General features: G+C 34.4%; 2 protein-coding genes across 3 annotated transcripts in view; both read left to right on the top strand.

The window, feature by feature from the left end:
- The first annotated feature begins 4,232 nt into the window (after positions 1 to 4,232).
- LOC131803901 (uncharacterized) lies at positions 4,233 to 6,368 on the top strand. The gene is made up of 6 exons (XM_059125789.1): positions 4,233 to 4,868; positions 4,941 to 5,062; positions 5,120 to 5,260; positions 5,320 to 5,532; positions 5,604 to 6,167; positions 6,234 to 6,368. Exons 1-5 carry the CDS (start codon positions 4,565 to 4,567, stop codon positions 6,150 to 6,152), a joined length of 1,329 nt encoding a protein of 442 aa, XP_058981772.1. The 5' UTR covers positions 4,233 to 4,564; the 3' UTR covers positions 6,153 to 6,167; positions 6,234 to 6,368.
- A 7,233-nt stretch (positions 6,369 to 13,601) lies between these two features.
- Positions 13,602 to 18,033, top strand: part of LOC101894575 (mucin-2) — a 63,309-nt gene continuing 58,877 nt past the window's right edge. For both annotated transcript variants that reach the window (XM_011297867.3, XM_005176514.4), the window contains exon 1: positions 13,602 to 14,129. The gene's annotated coding sequence lies outside the window, so the exon portion shown is untranslated. The remainder of the gene's footprint in view (positions 14,130 to 18,033) is intronic.

The following is an 18,033-nucleotide window of genomic DNA, read 5'->3' on the forward strand; positions in this document are numbered from 1 at the left end:
AAAAAAACCAAACAACAAAACAAGGGAACTGACGAGGATTGGTGGCTCTTTTCCGAAACCTAGGTATTCTCCGCCTTACCCCCTGGTAAAAATAACCATCGTTCTCCACTAATAAACAAACGTCGTTTTTATAAAAACAATACTTAAGGAATTAAGCCTTACCATTTTGCACAACAACAGTGAACAAATGTTAGAAAAGCAAACCTACAGCTGAATATTAATTATTAATGAACCAGTAAGGTAAAGTCAAAAGTCGGTTGGAGCCGAATATATGATACCCTACACCACCTATGGGAGGCATATCCAATTCTGAATCGATTTTCACTAAATTTGACTGAGACATTTTTATCTTTTTTACCAAATAACATTGCTATAGAGTGCATGAGGAGGAATAAATTAAACTATTAAAAATACATTAAAGGAAACATTTTAAATAAAAGCATATACCAGTAAGACCGTTTGGATAATGCAGTTAAACTTACCAAAAAACTCTAAAGCGAATGAGGCCGCTATATGGCCAAAATATTCTAAAATACCAAATTTGAAACAATTATGGGCGTAAATGCGACTAGGATTATCAAAATACAAACTATCGGTGGGTAACGTTATATGTGCGATATAGGAAAACCTGGAACTAAATATACAATGCTCTGCCACCGGTTTAAAACCCATTATGAACTACAAATATCAATTTATAGACAAATCCATGGAAAATGTGGCAAAAATTACCAAAATATCGAATATTGCCTGTCAATATTCCATATTTTGAAGGTTCCCGGAGGTACATTTATATAGGGGCTATACCAAAACGTGGATCTATACATACAATTTTCCGGCTCCGGAGCTAGATCTAATTATGGCCAACAAATTCCAATTTTTAGACAAATCCGTGGAAAAATGTGGCAAAAATAAGCAAAATACCGAATATCGGGGGTACCTTTATATGGGGCTATACCAAAGTGTGGACCTATACATACAATGTTTCGCCACACGAGCTAGAAACCATTATGACCTACAAATGCCAAGTTTTAGACAAATCCGTGGAAAAATGTGGCAAAAATCTTGGGCCGATATATCTCATTTTCAATATCAACCATCGTACACACAATACAAATTGTTCTGCTAAATGTTGAAGCTTTACGTAAAATAATGTGGGCTGTAGCGTGATTTCAACAGACATACAGTCGGACATCGTAAAATCGACTTAGAATTTTATGCTTATCAGGAATATATCTACTTTATGGGGTCTACGACGAATATTTAGGGATGTTACAAATGAAATGATAAAGCTAATATACCCTTTTTTTCAAGGCAGAGGGTATATAAATATATATATTGGACCCGAGTTGCACAAAATGGAAACGTACGTCCCGAAATGCACCCCACTTGGGTGGATATTAGCACAATCAGCTTGAAATCGGATTAAGGATATATATGGGAACTATATTCAAATCTGAGTCGATCTCGATAAAAATTGGGAAAAGGTATTTCCGAGCCCTATACGATCTCGGAGTGCATATTACGAATGTGAGAGATTTAAAGGCTAACTCGGATGAAACATATATAAAGGGAGCTATAGCTATATCTGGACAGATTTTCACCAAATTTGATGTATTCGCTTCTATAATGAATTCGGTCGACTGTGCCTAAATTTAAGTTATTTGGACTAATATTGGCCATTTGGTGCACAATTAACCCGAAATCGGTTGAAGATATACAGAGTGAGATGAAGAAACCGCAACCAACTTCAGACTGCTGTCATTTCTAAGCCACTCGTTCGACAGCCGTAAAAATTATTCCATTGACAGCTCATTATATTATTTACAAGCGTACAAAAGCATTTTGGAGAGAATTTTCCAGAAAAAAGTTTTTCGTGATGGAATTCAAGCTTGATAGTGTGATTCCTTTATATTAGACTGAAAAACCTCTGACTGGCTATCGTTAGAACACTCCAGCATTTAAATGTGAATAAATCTTTTGTGTCCCGTACCATCGCTGGTCACCGTGATACTGGTAGCGTAGCCCGACGTCAAGGAAGTGGACGTAGAAAACTACAACATCAGCAGAAATGGTTCGAAATGTAAAGAAGCGACGCCGTGGCTCGTGAGCTGAACATATTGCAATATTCCATTCGGCAAATATTGAAAAATGAGTTTGGGATAAAGTCATTAAAACTCCAAAAAGTTAAAGAACTTACACCGCAACAGAATGAAAATAGACTCAAAAGAGAGTTGCTTCGCTTGGCCGAAAGTGGTGGACTTCTGAATTTGGTTTTTACTTTGGTGTTTACTTGCCAAAGAGGTCAGCTGAAAATGTGCACCTTAGGTTGGCCACCAGAACTCAAGCGCCGGCCATGGCGATGGTGTGGGCCGCCATAACAGCCGATGGTCGCTCTCCGCTCTTATTAATCTAACATTTTGACCACAGAACATCGCACTCAGTACGCGCAACCCAAGAGGTTCCTCGCTTCATTTCCAGGTCACAATGGCCACCAAAATCTCCGGATATCAATCCGTTGGACTATTACGTCTGGAGTATTTGGAAGGTTGGCACTAAAAAATACCAAAGTGTCACCCCAAGCAAGCACTTTGCCGGGAATTTGCCAAAATACCGCAGAGCAACATTCGGGCAGCGTGTGACGGTTTCATTGGCTGTTTGAAGGCCATAATTCGTGTCAAAAGTGACTAATTCGAATAAATCTAAACTTAATCTAAAACTGGATGCTATTTCCGTAGTTTTTTGCTTTCATTCAATAAAAATAAAAAAATGTAAAAAATTATGGTATTTGACTTTGTTGCAGTTTTTTTTTATCTCACTGTGTATGTGGGAGCTATATCTTAAGTTGTACCGATCATGATAAAATTTGACAGAGGTATTTGTGGTCGATTTGCAACAACTTCAATAGGGTTCGTCCTTGGACCAAACATATACTGTTTGGAAAATTTCATCTCAATCGGATAATAAATGCGACCTACATTTTTTTCACAAAAATACATGGACAGACGGACGGAGACAGATTGACATACATAAACTACTCAACAAATGATTTTATGAATATCTTCAAAAGTAACTATGGATCTATCTCGCTTCCTTCTCCATGTTACAAACAAATGCACTAAGACATAATATCCTCACCACTCCACTGGTGTAGGTTATAAAATTTTCCTATGGCTTCGTTTAAAAAAAATGTTTATTGTGGCGCCCCTCAAATATGTAAAAAAAATAAGTTAAAACATAAAACAAACGAAATGTTATTTAATCAATGGGAAACATTAACAAATTGTACGAAATATAGTACACACTTCCAAAATTACCTATTTATCACAAACCTACCACCAACAGGAACTGCTATCCTAAATTGGTTGCAAAATGAGGTTCCTCGCTTTATTTCCAGAGCACAATGGTCACCAAAATCTCCGGATACCAATCCGTTGGACTGTTGTGTCTGGCTTATTTCGGAAAGCAAGGTTGGCACTAAAAAGTACCAAAGTGTCGATCACCTCCAACAAGCGCTTCGCTGAAAATGGGCCAAAAATACCGTAGGGCGACATTCAGGCAGCGTGTGAGGATTTCGTTGGCCGTTTGAAGGCCATAATTCGTTTTTTTTATCTCACCCTGTATGTGGGCTGTACGAAACATTAACCGTTATAAGAAAATATTCTATACGAGAACTCTGATATACCAAATTGGAAACATTTTTAGTATATCTTGAAACATCAAAATACCGAATATCGGGAGTTCGGAAGCATTTTTCTGCCAAAGAAAGTGGTAACTATTATTAAATTCTAGTACCAACTTTCATAAAATTTCGTTCAAAAATATGCCTAAAACATGGGCCGACCATGTGATACCCTACAACACCACAATATGTTAGAAGCCCCTTTATGTCCAAATCCATTTTGGAAGATTTCGCTTTTAAAATTATGTTACGGAGCACGGCCCAGATATTACCCTTAGCATTATGAACAGGGACATTTGCCCAATATTTACGCACGCCGTCTCCGTTTTGGTCCATTTTACAGCTAAATATAATGCAATGGTCATCCAAAATGCTAGAATTCTTCCCTGTCCTTAACGCTCTTTTCAGGCGTGTCGACAGCTTCAATTGTGTGATCAAGAATTTTTTTCCGTTTTTGCTCCATTTCAACCCCTAAATATATTGCGGACATCTTTGAAAACAATACACTGAGGGAAAAATCCCGTTGCGAAATCAAGCACGTATGTTGTCATTTTCGCAACGACCCGTTGTTATATTTTTCAACAACGGCTGTTGGTGAATTGTGCACGAACGTGCTCAAATTGACACCGAGACGTGGTCAACTTTCGGTACCAACAACAGCCGTGCTTAATTTGTCCATTTGTAATATTGGTAATTGCAGCCGATTACACACGAGTAAAAAATGACAACGGTGGTGCATGATTCACACACGGTCGTTGTCAATATGACACCGGTCGTGTATGAATTATGCACCACCACCTGCATAATGATGCACCACCGTTGTTACTTTGTACACCGACGTGCATGAATCGTACACGATCGTTGCCATTTTAGCAACTACCGTGTATGAATCATGCACCACCGTTGTCATTTTTTTTACTCGTGTGCAATCGGCTGCATATTTACCATTTTTTCCGTGTTATTGAAAGAGAAAGGACGCATTGTGCAAAAAATTTATTGAAAATGAATAATAATTCGCAAGATCCTCAAAATATCATTGGTGAGTTGTTAGAAATCGATGGCAATATTGTTGTGGTTCGCGATACAAACCATTGCAGCAGTCAAGATGCGGAAAACAATGAGGACGATTATATGTTAAGGGAGTTCTTAAAAGGAATAAATATGGAGTCGCTTTTTGAACAATTAAAAGGTAAGTAAATAAAAATGAATTTTTCAGTTAATCAGTGTAATTAACAAAGAATTTTCTTTTTTGTTCTTTTAGCATCACATGTAACATTTCGCAGCTTGCAGTACTTGAAAAAAGAAGATTTAAAGGAAGCAGTGCCACCATTGGGACTGCGTGTTGAATTCAGAGAAAAGCTCTTTGCTTGGAAAAAACGAAAGGTACGTATTATTTGTTTTACAGAGTTGAACTCAGTATTAATATTGTCATAACAATAGCTCGGGATTGATGACGAAACTATGTCAGTTCCATCTAAAATAGGTGAATGGTGGAAACGCAACGAGACACCTGCAAGTACTCCTGGTACTCCCGACACTACAGGTTCGAACTGCTCAAAAGCCAAAGGAATTTTGTCAGAGGTAAGGTAAGAGTAATATTTGTGTAAGCATAGTTAATGTAGTTTTTTTATTTAATATAGGATCTAACGGAATTGTTAACACATACCTCGAAGGGGAAACTAGCGCTTGAATGTAGTAGCGTTAATAAGAAATTAAGTGACGAGCAAAGAGATGATATAATTAATATAATTATTGAAGATATTTTAACCAACAATGTTACTCTTTACACTCAAGACTATATGCGCATATTGGATGAAATTTGTTCCGTTTTTCCTCTTGAAAACGAAATGAGGGTAAGATTAACAATATAAACAACGTATCTGATTATGTAGTTTCTTAACTTATAATATGTCTTTATTTTTAGGATTATTATTACATTTCAAGAAAAGGAAAGAACAACGCAAGCGGAAAACTTTATGCCAAGTATAGAAACAAGAAGTCCAAAAGAATAAAGCTTTTGATTTCCGAGCCTAGCACAAGCAAAGCAGCAACTCACACATCTCCTAATTTTTGTAACAAAGATGTTCCCGAAATTGATGAATCAGTTGAAAATTCATTGAAAGCTTCCTTACTAAGAGAATGTAATGATTGGGGATCGATCTGCGAAAAATGGAAAAGATCTTTTAACATACGGCAAAGAGATATAAAAAATTTAAGTAGCCATACATTTCTCCTTGAATGGACGAAGTTGTCCGATGCAAGAGCTTCAGAATTGGTAAGTAGCCATGAGCTATTTATTTGTATATGGATACTAATGTTTCGTTTTAGGTCAACATTGATTTCGATATTATGTATCCACAGAAAGGCAATCTTCTACTTTCTAAATGGGACCAATTTAAGAAAAAAATTTACAATTATTATGGGAAAAATATTCATAACGAATATTGCAAACAACTCTTCGCAAATGTTTTGACGGCAAGCAGCATAGGTAAATTTTAATTCCTGATTTATCATAAACATTAAAAGTAATATTTATTTTATATTTCGGTTGCAGATGCTCAAGATTATATATACGCAATACTGTTGAATTCAGTTTTACCATCACCTGCTAGGTTTAAATGTGGAAACGGTAAATTACGAAAAAAAGTAACAATAGCTGATTCGCAGGAAAGTTTCGTACTGCGACTACCGACAATTAACGATTATAAAAGGCAAATTGATACAGTCACTGAAAAGTATTACAATGCTGGATTAACTATACAGCCATTTATAATTGTGGAGGGTTTGTCCGATTTCAATATAAAAGGTTTTTATGTTTTTTTTTAACCACAATTTGTTAAAATTTCAATCGTTCCTCGAATGTTTAGATACATGTTTTAAAATTTTTCATGCACTTTCTTTAAAATATCCAAATGCCTGCCAAATTCCATGGATTTTTATCCAAAAATATTTTTATGAAATTAATACTGTATATGATATAAAATCAGTTAATTTGACTTCACTTATTAATTTCTGCAACAATAATTAAAGTACAATTCAAAATGTATATTTGCTTTCGTTGCCGTAAGCATTTTGATAAGGCAAATCTTTTAATAGCTCATTTGAAAACAGACCATTTAATGTCCACTAAATTTTTAAAAGTACAATGCGTTCAGGACAACTGTAAGCAAACATTTACAAAATTTACGTCATTCAGAATTCATTTAGAAAAACTTCACAAGAATCACACAAAAGCTCCACCAATGGTTAAAGCCATTAATGTGCCAGTTGAAATGTCATCATCAAAAGAAAATGATTATACAAACAGTGAAACTGTTATTAACAACAATACAATAGAAAAGGATTTAAATGTTTTGAAAAAGAAAACCTTATATCTGTCTTTACAATTACATGGTCAAAGCTATATGCCTAGAAATCATGTTATAGAAATACAACATTCTGTTTCAATTCTGCTTTCATCCATTTCATGTACAATTGAAAAATATATAACTGATCATCCAAATTATGAAGACTTAAGGTACTTACTAAACTTTTGTAAAAATCCTTTCGAAGAAACTAGAACGGAATATAGACTTTTAAAAATTTTAAAAGAACTAAACTTTTATGATGATCCAAAGGTTTATGTAATTAGCAATCAAGTCTCGGAAATTGTTATCAGCGGAAATCCCAGTTTAGGTCCAAAGTTATCCAATATTTATATAATGCCACTGAAATTCATGATAAGTGCCCTTTTTAAAATTCCAAATCTCTTAGATTTGACATTAGAAAACTCCAAAAAATTCCTAAATTCACCTGTTTTACAAAATTTTACAAACGGTGAGTTATATAAAACTAAATTATTAAAATATCAGTACAATTTAGTTATTCCCTATGTCCTTTACATGGATGATTTTCAAATTAATAATCCTCTTGGAACCCATACATTTTCCATATGTGGTTGTTATATTAGCTTTCCTTCAATGCCACAGCACTTGTTGTCAAAACTTGATTATATATTAACTGCTGCGTTTATACCATCAAAGGATTTAAAAGAACGTGGAAATGAAGTTTCATTTCACAATCTTGTAGAAGAGTTAAAAATTCTAGAAGAAGGGGTTGAAATTTGTGTTCAACAAAGTGTTCAGAAGGTGCATTTTATTTTAGGTGTAATTATTGGAGATAATTTAGCAGTTAATAGTATTTTAGGCTACGTGCAATCATTTAACTCTAAAAGATTTTGCCGGGTATGTAGAAGAAAAAAGTCCCAAATGCAATTCGACGCAATTCAGCATTTAGATAGTTTAAGAAACCAAGAGAATTACAACTCAAATGTATTGGAAAATAATTTTCAAGAAACAGGTATTAAAAACAAGTGTATCTTCGAATCTTTACCAAATTTTAACGTCACTGAAAATTTTTGTTTTGATATTATGCATGACATTTTCGAGGGCATATGTGTCTACGATATGTCTAATGTAATTCTCGGGCTGATTCAAGAAAATATTGTTACGTTAGATTGTATTAACAGCAGAAAATCTTTATTCCAATTTGGAGAAATTGAAGTGGGAAATAAATCTGGACCACTAGATTTATGTAGATTGAAAAACTATAACTTAAAAATGACAGCTAGTGAAACTATGTGTTTTACTAATTTTTTACCTTTAATGGTAGGCGATTTAATTCCTTTCTCCAACGATCACTGGAAAGTTTTTATAATATTATTACAAATAATCGATTTACTTTTAAGACCAAGTTATATAGAAGACGATTTAATAAAATTGGAAGAATTAATTAGAGATCACCATTCACTTTATATAACATTATACGGTTCGTTAAAACCGAAACACCACTTTCTTGTCCACTATCCCACAGCTATCCGAAAATGTGGTCCCCTTAAATATCTCTGGAGCATGAGATTCGAAGCTAAACACAAGGAAGCAAAAGCCTATTTAGGAAATACTACATCAAGAGTAAATCCCTGTCGTTCATTATCTATTAAGTCTGGATTGAAATTTTCCAATTTTTTATTAAAACACGAAGATAACTTAGAACCAAATGTTATCATTAATACGCATACCATCGAAGATTTGGCAAAAGAGGAATATTGTTACAAAAAAAGTAAGCCAGTTTTAAATTACCAAAATTGCAAAGTGTCTGATGACATTTTTTTAAGGGAACTAGGTATAAAAAAAACTATTATTTAGCAACAAATAATGCCGCAATTGAACTTTTCAAAATTAAACATTTAATAATTGAAAATGAAAATGTTTACATTTTATGTAACCAAGTAAAAGTTAAAAACTTTGATTACCATTTACAATCGTATGAAGTTGGTTCTCTGAATGAGGATACAATTTTTTTAATACCAATTTTAGATTTTATTACTTACCCATTTCACTTATATCCTATGAATAATGGAAAAGTTTATTTCAGATTTAAGTTAATTTAATTTGTTTCTATACATTGAATATATGTAATTCGAATTGTTTTGTTAAATCAAATATGTATTTATATTGAATTTATGTAATTGGTTTCGTTCAATAAAATACTTTTCAAAAAATGTCGTTTCTTCTACTAAGGGTATAAAATGGAAAAGGAACGGATATCAAAAAATGACCACCATTGATTTCAATCTGACAACGGGCGTTGACAATCCGACAACGGAGCGTTGACAATCTGACAACGAAGCGTTGACGATCTGACAACGAAGCGTTGACAATCTGACAACGGGGCGTGCTCGAAATGACCACGTATGTGCTCATTTCATGCACATCTGTTGTTGAAATCGTTGCCAAAATCTCGGTGTCAAAATGACAACAGCGTGCTCATTTTGACACCAAACGTGGTTGATACACTATCATACACGGATGTGGTCATTTCATACACGGATGTTGTCATTTTTTCTCTGGGTGTAGGCCTAGCCCTTTTGTGCCTAACCCTAACCTTTTTCGTGAAGATCGGACGATAACTGCAGACTGTATATAATAACCCCAACCCTCAGGGATATTTTCCCAACAACGAAATCAGCATAAAAAAGCCAGAAGTTCGCCTTTTGTGTATTTCGGATATCGCCAGTAAGTAATGTTGGTATTTTTTCACACAAAAGTAGTGGTCCATTCTACTCGCTATCCTAATCTCGAACTTTATACGAGATTTTGTGTCCTTTGGTTTCAGTGTGTGACCTTTATAACGGCTTCAAAATCAGGAACATTTTTAGTTGTTGGTCCATTTCAACCTCCAAATATATTATATCTCTTCTGAGCCTTACCATACCCTTGTGAAAATTTTCGTGAGGATCGGATAATAATTGCAACCTGTATATAACCCCAACCAGTGTTGTAAGGTGAACAAGTTAAAAAGCAGTAAGTTCGGCCGGGCCGAACTTTTAATACCCTGCACCATTTGCAACGAATTTGGAAATTTTTAAAAAATAAAATCCTTAAAAAATTCTTTTAAAATTTTAAAAATACCGAATATAGCCGTTATATTGGGGTCTATACGACGTGGACATACATAGGCATTGTTTGTCATAAGCCATTACCATATTCAAATTCGAAACTTGAAATAAACTGTGAATAATAAATCTAAAATCATCAAAATATCGTATATAAGGAGGTGCCGTTATATCGGAGCTGTGCGAAGACCTGGACCAGCATAGACAATTTTTTGTAACAGGCTGTAGCATCCATTACGAACTTCAAATACCACATCTCAAACAATTTCGGTGCGTATTGTACCTAAAATCTTCAAAATACCGAATATAGGGAGGTACTGATATATGGGGCCTATACGAAGACCTGGACCCGCACAGACAATTTTCTGTCACAGACTGTAGTTCCCATAACGAACTTCAAATACCAATTTTGAAACAATTCCGGTGAATAATGTAGCTAAAATCATCAAAATACCGAATATAGGGAGGTACCGTTATATTGGGGCTATATGAAGACGTGGACCTGCACAGAAAATTTTCTGTCTTATGGTGTAGTATCCATTTTGAACTTCAAATGCCAAATTTGAAACAATTCCCGTGAATAATGTCGCTAGAATCATCAAAATACCGAATATAGGGAGGTACCGTTATATGGGGGCTATACGAAGACGTGGACCTGCACAGACAATTTTCCGTCTTATGGTGTAGTATCCATTTTGAACTTCAAATGCCAAATTTGAAACAATTCCCGTGAATAATGTCGCTAAAATCATCAAAATGCCGAATATAGGGAGGTACCGTTATATGGAGGCTATATGAAAACGTGGACCTACATGGCCCATTTACGAACTTAACCTGCCTACTGGAAAAATAAACATGTGTGCAAAATGTAGCCATCTATCTCAATTCATTCGAAAGATAGCGTGATTACAACAGACAGACAGACAGACAGACAGACAGACGGACATAGCTAAATCGACTTAGAATTTTACGCTGATCAAGAATATATATACTTTGTTGGGTCTGATATGAGTATTTCGAGGAGTTACAAACGGAATGACAAAGTTAATATACCCTCCATTGTATGGTGGAGGGTATAAAAAATATTACAAAATGTACACCACAATATTATAAGTCAAATTGAAAAAATCGCATGCGATAAAAAATATGAAAAAATAAAAAAATGGCACAAAATACTACAAAATCTGTATAAACATCATTACTGGCATCTTTTTAGACGATTTTTTTACATTTTATTCTTTTATGCCTGGAGGGCATTCAGAATTGACTAAATTTGTCAAAATCGGTCCAGCCATTCTGGAGATATAAGCATTTTAGCTAACATCCCCTTCCTTTGTTTATACACATTGTATGTATTTCGCTATATATATCCGATATATTTACTATCGGCATCTACGTCGCCGGCATTAAAAATATTCGCGGTTTAATGGAAATTTTGAATTTTATTTAACACAAATGTTATAGTCTATTTCACCCACTAGGTATTGACCGATGACCATCAAAATTGGAAGGCTTCTGCCCAGCCTTAAGCTCTAGCCCCATGCTAATTTACGCGTCGATTGGTCCATAATTGCGACCTGTAGAGCAACTACAAAATCAAGATTTTTTCAGTTTTTGGTCCATTTCGACCATCTCCAAAAGAAGTAGGGTTCTATTCTGACCTTAACCCAACCTCCATTTTCAATTTCGTGAAGATCGGGCCATAAGTGCGACCTGTAGAGTGATTACAAATTAACATGGACAGACGGACATACATAGCTAGATCGACTCAGCTCGGCGAGATAGGAAGATCCATATATACTTTCCTATGTGGGAAATCAAAATTTCGTGGTGTTACCTAATTTTTGGCCCAATCAAACTTATAATACCGCCAACACAAAGTGTTGCATAAAAATTTACTTGTAAAAAATTATGGATTTCCGCAAAATATAATGGAATTCTTAAAGAATGATTAATTGTCAAAAGCATAGAATTTTTAAAATGATTTTTCAGGGGTTTCGAAATATACAGGGTGAGATGAAAAAACTGCAACCATCTTCAGACTGCTGTCATTTCTAAGCCACTCGTCCGACAGCAGTAAAATAAAAATATAAAATAAAAAAATAAAAATTATGGCGTTTTTTTTTTTTTTTTTTTTTTTGCAGTTTTTTTATCTCACCCTGTATGTGGGCTGTACGAAACATTAACCGTTATAAGAAAATATTCTATATGAGAACTCTGATATACCAAATTGGAAACATTTTTAGTATGTCTTGAAATATCAAAATACCGAATATAGGGAGTTCGGAAGCATTTTTCTGACAAAGAAAGTGGTAGCAATTATTTACTCCAAGTACCAACTTTCATAAAATTTCGTTCAAAAATATGCCTAAAATTAACAACATACCGAATATATCGGATGCTATATGGGGACCATACCGCAACTTGGACCGTTATTATTATTTGCAAAGCTTGAAAAAGATTTAAACCTAATTTGATTGAAATTTATCATGAATACCCTAAAAATGCCTTAGAGCATAAACCTATATAAATCATAATTGACCCATTTTCATTTATTTTCAATCCCAAAAAATCTACTAACCTAACATTCATAACAACGCTCTCCTGACCGAGAACACATATAAAATGTCGGCCAAAATTGTTCATATCTAAATTCCATACGGCATCAACAAATTAAATTAATTAATATTTTGCTTTACATTTCCTTATCCAGCAAAAATCCATCTATGCTCTACATTTCCAGAACCACAAAACTACAAATCTTCAGAGACATCATCATCTGACTATCTATTACAGTTTTCTGTTAAGATATCAAAAACATTGGCAACAGCAGCAGCAGCAACTGAAAATAATGACCATAATCAACAGAAAAACCGGGTTTCAGCAACAGGCAACCTTAACAGATCAACAAACTGTATGAAATTCAATGGATTTCAGCAGCAACAAAAACAACAACACAAAACAAAATCAAAGAGTGAATGACTATTTGAGGGGGGGTGGTTGGTTGGTTGGTGGCTTGGTTCGATGGTTGATAGTTGGATGGATGGATGGATGAATATGTGTACGGCCGTGTATTGCCTATTGTGGGGAGGTAAGGTGTACGGTGAGGGTATGAGTGTGTGCGTTTGCATTTATGGTAAACATAAGACGTTAACGTTGGCGCTTAACTAACATGGCTTAAACTAAATCAAGTCGTAGTTGCTTGTGGAAAACCGAGGACAGCACTGTTACGGCTCTGCCATGTTATGTTGTTGATTGAATGAATGACCGGCTGTATGGATGGGGAGGGTAAATCCACTTGAATGCAAGAAATTACAGTAAATCGTTGGCCTGATGGCAGTGGCAACCGCAATACAAATTAACAGCTCCACCACAAACAACAGCGGCAGCAGCAGCAGCAGCAAGCTACCATAGCAGGCATCCACCACGACTCTTACCTATCGTTGTAGTTACATAGGACGCAGGCGGTTTCCATACGATCAGTTTCTCAAAGAAACGCAAACGATGCAGACGCATTCGAACGGGAAATAAAACAAACTGTTTGCAAAGAAAAAGAGTAGTTGATAAAAAAAAATAATTTTTGAAATTGTTTTGAAAATTATCAAAAAAAAACTCGTTGACGGTTATTTTCGAAAAATAATAAGGAAGCCAATACAAACCTGTGTGTGTGAGTGTTCCAGAAACGTCACCAACAACTTCCTGTTCTTTGGATATTTGAAAACTAATAGAACAGATTACAATAAATTAATAAAAATTCCACACATCAAATAAATTGGATTTATTGAAAATCAATGCTAAGGAGTTGAAGTGAAATATTAAAAAAAAATAGTGAAAATAACCAAAAAAAAAAGAAATCGAAAGAAAACAAACGAAATTTTCTTAAAAAACCAACTGCCAACAAGTTTGTGAAATTTGCCGTTAAATTGCTTCGCATTTTATTTCGGTCGATTTGAATTGAATTTTACTTTTCTTTTCAAACGTGCGTGTAACAAGTTCGCTTGCCGCTTATGTTTTGAGGTAAGTCTGCCAAATGTAAAAGGCTCGCGACTATAGTTAAAGCAAACGAACATTTTCAAATTCACGGCTTATATTTTAAATTAAATGAACATTGAAAATGTTTTTTTTTTTTTCTGGAAAAAAGTGCCAAATCTATTTATGTTGGAAAGAAAATTGTTAACAATAAATGAAATCGTCATGCGATATCCAATTCATTTGCCCAGATTAAGCATGAAGTTAATGGCTATAAAATATGTGCTCGAAAAATGACAGTGGCGTAGCAGTTCTAGTTTTTGAATAGGATTCGAAAATATTATCCTTAAGTTGTCGATATGTTTGTGAACATATGCAAAATTTTAGTAAAATTACAGATCTTGGAGATTTTTTTATCTTTCCGAAGTTCTCAGAATGTAATGCCAAAAGAAAAGGTGCTTTGCAGAACTTCTTCTAATTCTAGGGATGTTTCTTTTTGTAAAAAGGACATTTGCCTAAAAGATTGGTAAAAAAGAGTGTTATAGAAAATATCCCTCAGTGTCTAGAGTATTTAAAAGCGGAAATAAATTTTAGTTTTTCTGATGAGGATAGTAAAAAAAATAACGATCCGCCTCCAAAACTCCAGAGAATTCTCTATGTGCGATATATGAAATTTTTTTAATTTAATAAATAAATTAATAATAAATTTAATTTCAAAAAAGCTTTCAAACATCTCTTTTTCCGCTGAAGTAGAATCCACTCCTAATACAAATCTCTCCACAAAACGGATTTCGAGTTAGGAGATATTACTCTAATTCCAAGGAAACATCTTGATGACATTACCTAAAATTTATAAGCAAAACTTCAGATAGAATAAAAATTCTAGAGAGGCTTTAAATTTATACAGAATGTCAAAAAATGTCTGTTGCAGGAAGACGGTGAAATCTATCCTCTCAAAAAATTTTTCAAATAATTCCAAGAGATCTGGGAAAGTTTAAAGTTTTCTTCCTGATTCCAAAATTCAAAGCAATTTGAGCTTTAAGAGCTTTTTCATACTCAAAAGAAGTCTCTCTTCCAATAATCGAATAAAAGAACTTTCGTTGACTTCCGAGATCCTACTGAGCTCTGCAATGATCCTATAAGCCCTTTATCTTCCAAATTAGCCATCAAGGAAAAAAGCTTATTCTCGCAACAATTTTTGGAAAGCTCCCACCAATACCGGCTCTTCATATTTTTAAATAAATTTTTAAAAGTTGTCAGGTTTGAGCTTTTAGAGCTTTTTCATACTCAAAGGAAGTCTCTCTTCCAATAATCGAATTTCGGAAAAACAACTTTCGTTGACTTCCGATATCCTAGTGAGCCCTTTAATGATCCTATAAGACCTTTACCTTCCAGATAAGCCATTGAGGAAAAAAACTTATTATAGCAAAAATTTTTGGAAATTTCCCACCAATACCACCAGTGAGCTTTTTTTTCTAACTTCTAAAAGTTGCCAGGAGAAGGCCTAACAAATATATATTCTTCAAATGTTGAAACGGATCTGAGTTTTATTACTTTTACAAAAACAGAAGAAATCAATATTTAAAATCTCCCATTCTTAGTTATATCTAAATTTCTAGAGAGGTTTCCCATACCTCTTGGAGTTCTGGTAAATTAAATTTGCTCTGAGGAATAATGAATTATTATTATCTCTATTTGAAATTTGTGAGGAGAAGCTTTATGTCGAATTACAAAACATCGTTGTCATTTCCAATGAGGGATTATAAGTCATTTCTAATATATCTCTCAAAAAAAAAAAAAAGCTGCTTTGGAGTTTATAGTTCTTTCTCCAGAAAAGCCTCTCGTGCCCGAGATTTCAAAAAAAAAAAAAATACTCAACGATCATACATTTAAAACCTCTAATTCTTGCTTGACTCTTAATTTTTCGAGAGGTTTCTAATAATGCTTGAAATCCTGAGCCACTTTCACAAGCCTATCTTGTCTTCGGTCCTGGAAAATTAAATTTACTCCGAGGAATTATCCATTTTTTTCTAACTAAACAGAAGTCAATATCTGAAAATTGTGAGGAGGAGCTTCATGACAAATTACAAAACTTACACACCATTTCCATCGAAGCATAATATTTCAAACATATTTCTCCTACAACAGAGACTCTCGGTGCCTAGTGGTTTTAAAAAATTCTCCCAAATCAGATATTTCGGCATTGGATGTTTCAATGCTACTATTAAGGCTCCAACTCTTTGTAAAAATAATTTTTGCAACGACAAACCCCGTTTTCCGAAATTAAAGTAGCATCTTGACTGAGTTCTATATTGCCATATAACCTCGTACGACATCTGAAGTTGTGTCGAATAGGTGGATTTTCGGTACAGTTCAATGATTCGGTTGACCCTAACTGTTTGAGCTGCAAATCTGTTCAACGTTTATTTGGACACATTCTTTCTATTTGGGCACTTCTTGGGAAATAAGTTCAGACCGAAGCAGCATAGTTAAAGAAGGGGGACGACCAATGTTCTTATACCACTATCTCCCAAGAGGGGTGAGCTGGAGATTTAAGATTATTTTCACTTCCAACAGTTTTTTTTTTTTTTTTTTAAGATTTTTTGAGGATTGTCTCTGCAACTTTTGTATTGACTGAAGATATTTACAGTATCATCATCTCCAAATTCACAAGAAGTTTTTAATACTTTTGTAAGAATTTTTTTCTAACCTAGGAGGCGAATGTTTCTCTAATTGCTTCCTCCCGACATATTTAAATTTGGATACAACATCAATTTACAATTACACTGTCTGTAGAAGTCCTTAATTTATAATATCTAATGGAAACTACAAAGGATATATTTACGCCAAAGCATCCCACCTACGCCTATGTGTCTATGAAGCCTCATCATCAACGCCAACTAACAGTTGCAGTTATAGTTTTTCACCATTTGGCGAAGAATTGTTTCGAATCAAGAAAGTAGTATTAGTCGAAGCTGCAGTTTGTTTATGCTCCAATTATTGAGAAATTTTTGTTCAAAAGTGTTGTTGCTATTATTGACTATTGCCACTGGTTACTCATCTCTATATTTCATGGCAGACTTTTGAAGCTTCATTTTTTTAATGAAATGCGCCTTCATCTTCACCGTTTTTTTATCCCTCTCTCTCTCTCTCTCTCTCTATGCTCTTCAAATTGGATGTGAATTCATGCCTATTATATTTACTGTCAAGGCAAGTAAAAAAAGCTAAAAGAAGAGTTTTTACTTTCAGTTTATGTTTGTTCAGTTTTTTTCGTTTTTTTACATTAGGTGTGTGCCAATGTCTTTCGTTTTCATTTCAATCGATGATCCAGACATTGGCGTAGCTGAATAAGTTATGGGGTTTCTCGATTCAGTCTAGGGGTTTTCATAATAATCCGAAAAATATCCATATTCTCTCTCTCTTCCTCTCCATTCCTCTCCGTCCAAGTGATACCGGTATTGTCTCTCTCATTTTCCTAGGAACAGAGCTACATCGTTATAAGGGAAATCGTGTGAGGGTTAGGGTGAATAAAAGCAGGGGTCAACGTCCAACAATAACTACGCCAATGATGTAGTTTAAGTATTGGCAAAAATCACTAGATATATATTTACATGAAAATTGCTAGTGAAAGAAAGAAAAACGCAAAGCAATGAAAACAAAAGAGAAACTTATATGAAATTTAGAGGATTTAAAAAAAGACAAGGATTTTGTTTCATATCAATGGTTATCTCCGACGATTGTAAATCTGGTAAAATCCAGCACACGTCATAAAATGCATGCCAAAATTTCACCTCGATTTATAACATCTCTCTGTCACCAACAAAGGCATATCATGAGATGATCCTCTGAAGTTATTCCATGAATTGAAGACCTTGTAAAGAACAACTTTGGAATGGGTCTTCTAAATTCTTTAAAGTTTCTACCACAAGATTTTCTCAAAATGCACAGAAAG

This window comes from Musca domestica, unplaced genomic scaffold (assembly GCF_030504385.1).
Source record: "Musca domestica strain aabys unplaced genomic scaffold, Musca_domestica.polishedcontigs.V.1.1 35, whole genome shotgun sequence".
Lineage (NCBI taxonomy): Eukaryota > Metazoa > Arthropoda > Insecta > Diptera > Muscidae > Musca > Musca domestica.